Source organism: Marmota marmota, unplaced genomic scaffold (genome assembly GCF_001458135.2).
Source record: "Marmota marmota marmota unplaced genomic scaffold, marMar, whole genome shotgun sequence".
Taxonomy (NCBI): Eukaryota; Metazoa; Chordata; class Mammalia; order Rodentia; family Sciuridae; genus Marmota; species Marmota marmota.
In genome coordinates this window covers 466,382-475,495 of record NW_025999927.1, presented here as the reverse complement: position 1 = coordinate 475,495, position 9,114 = coordinate 466,382, and the positions used below count along the sequence as shown (strand labels likewise).

General features: G+C 56.2%; 1 protein-coding gene across 1 annotated transcript; it reads left to right on the top strand.

Moving 5' to 3' along the window:
• Positions 1-2,595: 2,595 nt before the first annotated feature.
• Acta1 (actin alpha 1, skeletal muscle) lies at positions 2,596-4,824 on the top strand. Its single transcript, XM_015504307.2, is given in 5 exon segments — positions 2,596-2,753; positions 3,605-3,745; positions 3,847-4,180; positions 4,183-4,370; positions 4,446-4,824. Coding segments are annotated over 4 exon segments (795 nt in total). The 5' UTR covers positions 2,596-2,753; positions 3,605-3,616; the 3' UTR covers positions 4,590-4,824.
• The last annotated feature ends 4,290 nt before the right edge of the window (positions 4,825-9,114 follow it).

The following is a 9,114-nucleotide window of genomic DNA, read 5'->3' as shown; positions in this document are numbered from 1 at the left end:
ACATCCCCAGCCTTATTTTTGCATTTTATTTATTTAATAGAGACAGGGTCTCACTGAGTTGCTTAGCACCTCGCCATTGCTGAGACTGGCTTTGAACTTGTGATCCTCCTGCCTCAGCCTTCTGAGCCACTGGGATTATAGGCGTGTGCCATAGTTTGCACTCCCAAAGTTGAAACATGGGACGTTTATTGGTTTTGGGTTTTGTCACTTTTAATAATGTTAGAATTATCTGCGCAAGCTCCAAATACAGTGAATGTTGCACTGGCCCTTCCACCACTGTCCCTGACCTCTCCAGCCCCTTCCCCCTCCCCCCCCCGCCCCCGCAGGCCCTCCCAGTCACTGGAGGAAGGACACCCAGGGCCCAGGCACTCATTAGTGCAACTTGGCTCAGTCCCATGGAACACTTTGATCCAGCTGCGGATGCTGGAACCTTACAGAAATGACTTACCCAAGGTCACTTAGCAGTCAGGGGAGGCAGATCAGGATCTGCTTGACCCCAGAGTGCATTGGGTGTGGGGAAGGGGCTCAGAGGGCCCCACTGCATTTGAATCTTCAGTCTGGAGGTAGCCATCCTAGGGGAAGAAGAGGCCAGAAGGACCAGGCCTTCTCTGCTGGAGCCTCCATCCCCTGCACTTGTGGATGGGTAGCCTGTGAGAGAAAGTGTCTTCTCTAGGGGACAACTGATCCTGAAGTCCTTGCTTTGCATTTCAAGAAGCTTTTGCCTCTTCCTTGGAGAAGATCCAGAGCCCCACTAGGGCAACTTGGTGAGCCCCTGTCAAAATATAAGTGTTCAAAGTACCAAGAGTATAGGTCAGTGTTGGAGCCCTTCCCTCACACGCAAGGCCTGGGTTCTCCCTGAGCTGGGGTCTGTGCGGGAGTGACTTGCTCAGCAGAGGGGAGCTGCGCTGTGTGGCTGAACCTGAGTGCTCCTCCACCAGTCTCTGGTCTGTTGGCCACTGAGAGGCCAGAGTGGTCTGGGGCCCTGGGTGACTGTCAGGGGCCTGTCAAGCCAGCAGTCACATGGATGAAGTGCCAGGTGGGCCTCTCTTCACGGCTGTCAGTGTCTGCCTTTCAGGGACTCCCCCTTCAGATTCCTTGCCCTAGGAGAGGCAGGTCTACCTGGCGAGGGCCCAAACAGCACTTACTTTTAAGAGGTACATACAGTGCACTCTGGCCACCACCCACTCTTGCAGGCCGATTTAGCATTAAAAGTGAAATGTGGTCACCCATTCTCCAGAGTAATTGGAAAAGCTTTCGGCGGCCCCTTTCCACTGCTGGATGGCCGTGCCAACCCGAGGAAGGCTGCTACTCCCACCAGGGCACTCTCCTACCCTGGCTGTTCCTTCCACACCAAGCCTGAACTGAATTGCAAAGAAGCCAGGGCCTCCCTTCTGGCTTGCACCCATCACTGAGCTCTTCACAGAACACTTCCTTTTGGGCTGTCCTTGTACCCCACCAAATGAAGCCAAGCTCCCACTGATGACCTCTGCTGACCCCGCTCCACCTTGTCACAGCAGATCCAAGTCCTAGAAACGCAAAGGCAGATCCCCATATATCAGTGGTATAAATAGCCCCAGCACAGCTCTGGCAGGTGGTGACTCCAAGGTGGACTGGGAGCAGCCTGGCCAGTGGACATCATCCTCTAAATATAAAGGGTTTGTTCAGCCCTTGCGGGAGAGGGCCGCTGCCATGCGGAACCCAGCATGGGTCCTCTCAGTGAGAACACGCCCCACACACAGACCGTTCCTCCATCTCCAGGCCTAGCTAGTTGTAGGTTAGGAACCTTCTTTCAACCCCAGGAGAGGGACACATTCAGCGGCCACTGAGGAGGTGGGAGGAGGATGCCAGCTCAGCCCAGCCATGCAGGGTTGGGGGTCCTGGAGGAGGGGGCTCACACGCCACCCTTCACCCCTCAGGAGTTCCTGGAGGCTGTGACACTCCATTGGCTCCCTCAAGGCCTGTTGCCAAGCCCCGCCTCCTCCCACTGCTCCGCCCTGCACGCCAATTGCCGGCAACAGCTGCACGCCCTCCCCTCAGTGGCCTCCAGGGTGGGGAGGGGCTGTCGGGGTCAGGCCTCTGGATTAGGGAGGGAGGGGGTTATCCCGCAGGGCTCCTTCCTTCCCTGCCTGGAGGGTTCCCTTCCTTTCCTGCCTGGAGGGCTCCCCTCTGAGCCCACCTGGCTGCCAGCTCCTCAGGAAGCTGCCTGCAGCAGCAATGGGGCCTGGAAGAGAGCTGGGAGGGGAGGGGAGCAGGAGGTCAGCTGTCAGCACCTTTGGAGTGCCCAGTGGGTGTGAGGTAGACTGCAGGGAGGCCTTGAAACAGGTGCAGCTCCAGAGCAGGGGCACTAACCAGCCCAGTGGGTGCGCAGGGGCCCTTGCCCCACCCAACTCTGGCAGGCAACTGGGCGGGTCGGGAGGGGCAGCCCGCTGGGGAGACACTCCATATACGGCCTGGTCCTGGTTACCTGGGCCAGGGCCAGCCTGCTCCTTCTTTGGTCAGTGCAGGGGACCCGGGCGTGGCCCATGTGGAGAACCAGCTGAAGGAAGGGACTCTAGTGTCCAACACCCAAATATGGCTTGAGAAGGGCAGCAACATTCCTGCGGGGCGGCGTGGAGGGAGCACCCACGGGCTATATAAAACCTGAGCAAGGGGACAAGCGGTCACTGCAGCGGACAGCTCCCAGTGAAGCCTGCTTCCCTCCTGGAGCGACCAGGGCCCCAGCCGAAGAACAGCAGGTGTAGACACCCGCCCAGGTAGGGTAGAGTGGGAAAGGGGAACAGGACAAGGTGGGAACTTAAGGGGAACTCCAAGGACAAGGGCAGAGCCAGCTGTCCAGCCCCAGGCCTGCCCCACCCTGTGCCTCTTTCAAGTCCCAGGTGCTCTATGTTTTGAGATGGGGCTTTACTATGTTGCCCAAGTTGGCCCCAAACTCGCCATCCTGCCTCAGCCTCCAGGGGAGTTGAGATTAAAGGCATGTGCCATGGCACTCCACATTTCAAGGGCTTTAAGGAGAAGACAATCAGCTGGAAACTTCTCCAGTCGGACTGCTCTCCCTAGTGTTCAGGACATGCCTGAGGAGATCAATTTTAGGATGTGCTTAAGGAGATTCATACCACTGCTTTATTTTCTGAAGACAGCTCCCCTACCCTAGCACCAGTGGCAGCAAGAACCACTTTTCTCAGGATGGCAGACAAATGCAAGTGTCCCTCCTGGGTCAGAAATGTTCAGGGTGTCCAGAACAGACCACCTCTCCCTAGATGGGGCACCAAAGCTGGTCTGTGGGCCAATCCTTACACCTCTAGCTGGCCAGGAGCAGACAGTTCAGCTTTAATCCCTCTGAGCTAGAGCCCAGCTCCTGGAGCAGGTGGAGTGCAGTGTGGCCTGGCGGGCAGTGTCCTCTGGACCCACCTTGGAGAACTTTTCAGTGTGCCCTTCCTCTGGGACAGCATTCCTGAGCCCCTGCCATTGTGCCCCAGGCTCCCCTGGCTACACTGAGGCTCAGCACTGGGGTGTCCCTGGGTCCTTGGAGTGGAAGGTCCTGGGGCATGGGGGCCTTTTCTCCCCAGAGGCTTCTCAGTGACTGCTGTTGGTCACCACCTTGCAGAAACCAGACACCATGTGCGACGAAGATGAGACCACCGCCCTCGTGTGTGACAATGGCTCTGGCCTGGTGAAAGCTGGCTTCGCCGGTGATGATGCCCCCAGGGCTGTGTTCCCATCCATTGTGGGCCGTCCCCGCCACCAGGTCAGGCTTCTCTTCCGGAGGGAGCTGGGATGGTCCAAGTGCTATGGGTCCTACGGATGCCAGCCGCGGTAACCGGTGCATGGTGTCTCTTCCTCTGTCAGGGCGTCATGGTGGGCATGGGTCAGAAGGACTCCTACGTGGGCGACGAGGCCCAGAGCAAGAGAGGTATCCTGACTCTGAAGTACCCTATCGAGCACGGGATCATCACCAACTGGGACGACATGGAGAAGATCTGGCACCACACCTTCTACAACGAGCTGCGCGTGGCCCCCGAGGAGCATCCCACGCTGCTCACGGAGGCCCCCCTGAACCCCAAGGCCAACCGCGAGAAGATGACCCAGATCATGTTTGAGACCTTCAACGTGCCCGCCATGTACGTGGCCATCCAGGCGGTGCTGTCTCTCTATGCCTCCGGCCGGACCACGGGTGAGTCCCTGCGGGCGCCCAGCCCCGCGTCCCCNTCCATGAGACCACCTACAACAGCATCATGAAGTGCGACATCGACATCAGGAAGGACCTGTACGCCAACAACGTCATGTCGGGGGGCACCACCATGTACCCCGGGATCGCTGACCGCATGCAGAAGGAGATCACGGCCCTGGCGCCCAGCACCATGAAGATCAAGGTGGGCCGCGGCCGGCCGGGTTGGTGGGTGGGTGCGCGGGCGGGCGGGCGGCCTTCCTGACTCGCTCTCTTGCAGATCATCGCACCTCCCGAGCGCAAGTACTCGGTATGGATCGGCGGCTCCATCCTGGCCTCGCTGTCCACCTTCCAGCAGATGTGGATCACCAAGCAGGAGTACGACGAGGCGGGCCCCTCCATCGTGCACCGCAAATGCTTCTAAGCGCCCGCGCCCGTGCACGCACTCTCCTCAGGACGATGGACGCGCTCGCGTTGCGGGGCTGGCCTCGGCCGCCCGCGGCGGCGACCCCTGAGACAGCTCCCTCGCCGCCGCCGCAGCCCGGCGCCTGTCCATAACGTGTACATACCCAACGTGATTTACCTCATTTTGTTATATTTAAAACAAAGCCCTGTGGAAGGAAATGGGAGCTCGAAGCATTAAAACCTGTTTTGCTGCACAACGTGTCTGTCGTCTGTCTACCAGGGTGGGCTGCAGAGGAGACAAAATCATCTCCCGCCCCTTCCGGCACTGCGCCGGTGGCCTCATGCCCTCAGGGGTGGCGAGCTGCCTCCCTCCCTCCTCTCAGAGCCGGGACAGGCGGCGGGCGCTGGCCATGGTGCTGCCTAGGGCCGTGTCCCCAGAGCGCATCTCCACTGTTCTCACGGGGCTCCCCGTTGAATCTGCAGGTCTAATTGAAGGAACTGTGCTCTGCGTCTAGTGAGCACCCACACACACACCTGGCACCGGGGATTGAACTCAGGGGCGCTCAATCACTGACCCATATCCCCAGTCTTTTTTTTTTTTTTTTTTAATTTGTCTTTAAATTCGGAGACAGGGTCTCAGGAGGCTGAGTCAGGAGGATCAGAAGTTCAAAGTCAGCCTAATGAGCCAGTTTTAAGACAGTCACCATCTCTTCCAAACTGGGAATTACTTTGCTTTGCACCCAAGAGGAGCACCCCCCACCCCCGAGGTGGGAGGAGGGTGGGGAAGCCTGGGGCTGAGGCTTGGGCTGAGCCCCATCTGGAGAAGGGATGTAGGTAAGGGGAGGAGGACCCCTTACCCATGCTTTAAAGGCACAACAAAGGTTTTAATTTCTATAGGAGAATGCAATACCTATTTTTTTTAAGTAACTAGTCAATAATCCCAAGAGCTGTGGTCCCTACATTTAACAGATTCTGACACAATGAAGGTAATAAACCCATAAGGAAATAGGTCTGTAGGTGCAATTGTGACAGAGCAAGGTGGTAGTGGTACTTCGTACTGAACAGTAACCTGTCCTTTCAGGCCTGCTGCCTGGTATCAGAAATCTTGGAGGCCTCCAAGACTGATGCTGCCAAATCCAGATATCAGGAGAAGCAGACACTTGGTAAAGTTTAAGATGTTAGTAAAACAAGGGCAGGAGAATAGCTCAGTTGGTAACCACCAAAAAAAAAAAAAGATTTTAATAAAACACGTGCATGACAGCATGTTTACTAAAAAACATATTTTTTCCCTACCCAGTTTGGATAAAGGTTTAAGATGGGCTAAATTCTAGAGTTTCAGAGGAACCCAGCTTTCATTGATAGTATGAAGTACACATTGGCACATCTGACACAAACCATCTGGGCCCAAACATGCACTGAGTTTGACAAGTGTCCAGGACACCAGCTGGATGTCCAAGGGCCTGGAGCCTGAGGGTAACATGCTGAGGGCCCACAGGGATCCACTAAACTGTGGAAAACAGGAATGAAGGGCAAAAAGAGACAAAGGAAATAGGCCAAAGTAATCAGTCGCTGTGGGGGTGACAGGTGATTACTATGCCATTTTTATATTTCTGTGTCTCTTTAACTTCATTTCCAACAAACACGTGCCATTAATATTAAAAGCATTAAAGTGGAAAACAAAAATTAATAAACAGAAGAGAAAAGGTTAGGTTAGCCCGGCAGCCCTAAATTCCATTTCTAGTGGAAGGTGTTTGGAATGTGGGCAGATTCATCACACCTGCTGGTCACCTGTGGCAGGGGCTTGAACTGGGCAGGGTGCAAGGTGGCACCTGTGGCTCTCATTTTTTCCCTGGGCTCCACAGAGCCCTGCACACTTGACTGACAATAGTGCACTGAGAACCCAGATCAGAGGCTGAGTTCAGGCCTCCAGTCCAAGCTGCCTAGGAGGCTGAGTTCCATGTCTGGAGGGCAGAGTTCATGACAGGAGAGGGCCAGGAGACTGCTCTACAGGAGACTGCTCTCTGTGGGAGAGGGGAACTTGAGGTCTTCCTTGTGAAGCTCTGAAGTGCTTCAAGTTACAGCTGCCTCTTCCAGGGCCGCGTGTCTAGCACTCCTCCCTGAACACACACTGCTGTCTCTGGACTGTGGTGTGAGGCACACTATCACTCCATAGCATAGGGTGGCTGTACCTGAACTTCTCCAGTGATGCCTTAAAGGTGGCTGGGGCATGTCACCTCTGCCTCTGAGTTACCCCTATTTCAACCTCTAGTGCTCCATGCAGGCAGCCAGGTGGAAAGCAGGACACCAGGCCCAGTGAGGCCTAGGACACTTGTGCTGAGACTCCAGGGGTGCCAGGTACAGCCTACCAGATCTGCCTTCCCAGTGGGTGGGGGAGATTGTGTTTCTTCCCTGACTGCACCTGTCTGTGTAGGCCAGGAAAGAGCTGGGGCCCCGCAGCACCTCCAAGTTCTTGCTCACATGGGCTGAGGAGGGAGGCCCTTGTACCAGCTTGCTGGGATGGGCTGCTGGCTGCACCAGTCCCAGTCCTGAATGGGGGTGGGGGGTCCTGTTTCCAAGGAATGGTGGATTTTTTTCTCAGCCAGGGAGTATCTGTGTCCTGCACCCAGCTTTCTGGTTCTCTGAGTGCTCAGGCAGGGGTTCTCACCAGCCTGAGGTGGGGCATCAAGACATCCAGAATTCAGCTCATTTCCAGCCAGATCTAGAACTGTGTCACCCCATTATTGACCTGCTTATTGACACCCTCCAGGCCTCAGATATTCATGCATTTATTTAAGGAACAGTCACCTAGGAGGTACAAAGATTAGCCAGAAGAATGGGGAGCTACCATCCCATCTGGGAGACAGACACTTATCAAACAGCAACTCAAATCATCCTCTCTGCAAACTGGACCTCTGATGCAAAGGAGAGTCCCACTGAGCCCCCTCAGGAGTGCCAGTCGGGTGGCAGGTGGAGCACAGGTACCTCCTGCAGGCTCAGGTGGGCCCTCCAAGCCTTGGAGGGAGGTTGTGGCTGGGGTGTGGGATGGTGCCCAGGATAGGGGCAGCTTGCAGCCCCCCTTGCTGAGTGCATACTCCTTTATGGGAAGAGCAATGGAGAGCTGTTGACCTGGGAATGGGTGAGCGCTGGCTGGTGCATGAAACTCTGGGGCCTCTATTTCAGTCATTGGGTCCTGGCCAGGGAGACTGGGGGCCCTGGAGGAATGTGGGGAATGGGCAGCCTAGGTCTCAGCCCTTTCACTTCCTCTAAGTCCACTGGTGCCCTGGGGCTGGCAGGAGTGTCCTTAGAGCCAGAATATTCTCTATAGAAAACCCTAAAAGACCACAGGAGGATGAAAGCCTGTGCTATTTTGGTCTCCTTCCTCATCATGCATAATTTGGGGGAAATGTTAACTAGTAAATGTCTGAAGAAACCTGCTTGGGGGGCTGAGGTTGTGGCTCAGTGGTAGAGCTCTTGCCTGTGTGAGGCCATGGGTTTGGGTTTGATCCTCAGCACCACATAAAAATAAATAAATAAATAAAGGTACTGTGTCCACTACAACTAAAAATATTTAAAAAGAAAAAAGAAAGAGACCTGCTTGGGCAGCAGGCTTCACCTGTCTGCCCTGGAGTCCCTGCTTTGCGTGGGAAAACGGAGGGAGAGGGGCAGAGAAGGGAAGAGGGAGAGTGAGAGAGGGAGAGGGAGAGAGGGAGGGGAAGGGGAGGGGAGGGGAGGGTTAGAGCAAAGTGGGGAGAGGGAAGGGGCAGAGAAGAGAAGAGCCGGGAGAGAAGAGGGAGGGATAGAAAAGAGGGGTGGGAGAGGGAGGAGAGAAGGGGCAGAAAGGGAAGAGGAAGGGGAGAGGGAGGGACACAGAAAAGAGAGGAGCCGGATGGGAAAGGGAGAGGAAAGTGAGGGGAGGAGGGTGGAGGGGAGGAGGGGCCCGGGGAATGGGAGGTGGAAGAGGAGGGGGGAGGGGAGGCACAGCTGTCCCGGAGCCTGCCACCCGTGAGTCACAGTGCCAGCTCCCTCCGCCAGCCTCTATTTTTACATCAGCGCCTGCTCCTGTCTGAGTGGTGAAATGAGCCTTCCCGCGGGTGGAGGGGAATCTGGTGGCAGAGGGTGAGGACGAGGGAGTGATTCGGATGTCTAAATAGGAATGGTAAAGCCATCCCTCTCTTCTCAGGGGCTCTTCTGCCTTTTTAATAGCCAGACACTTTAGGCTGCAGCCTTTCAGGGCTGGGGAGTTGCCAGCCTTCCAGCCGGTCAGCTGGGAAGGGAGCAGAGAATCCACTAGGACCCACTGGCCTGGTGCACGGGCAGCTGCAGGAGGGCTGGGGAGCTGTGCTCAGGCACCTGGGGGTGGCCTCACAGCTGCCCCGCCCAGTAGCAGGCTCCTGAGCAGATGGTGGCAGGAAGGGAGTCCAGGGGAACACGGGCTAGCACACACGCAGCTGGACGATGGTAGGTGGCACTCCCTCACGCCATCTGTCTGTGTATCTGAGCCTCAGTCTCCTCATCTGTAAAGAGGGTGCTGTGCCAGCTTTGCT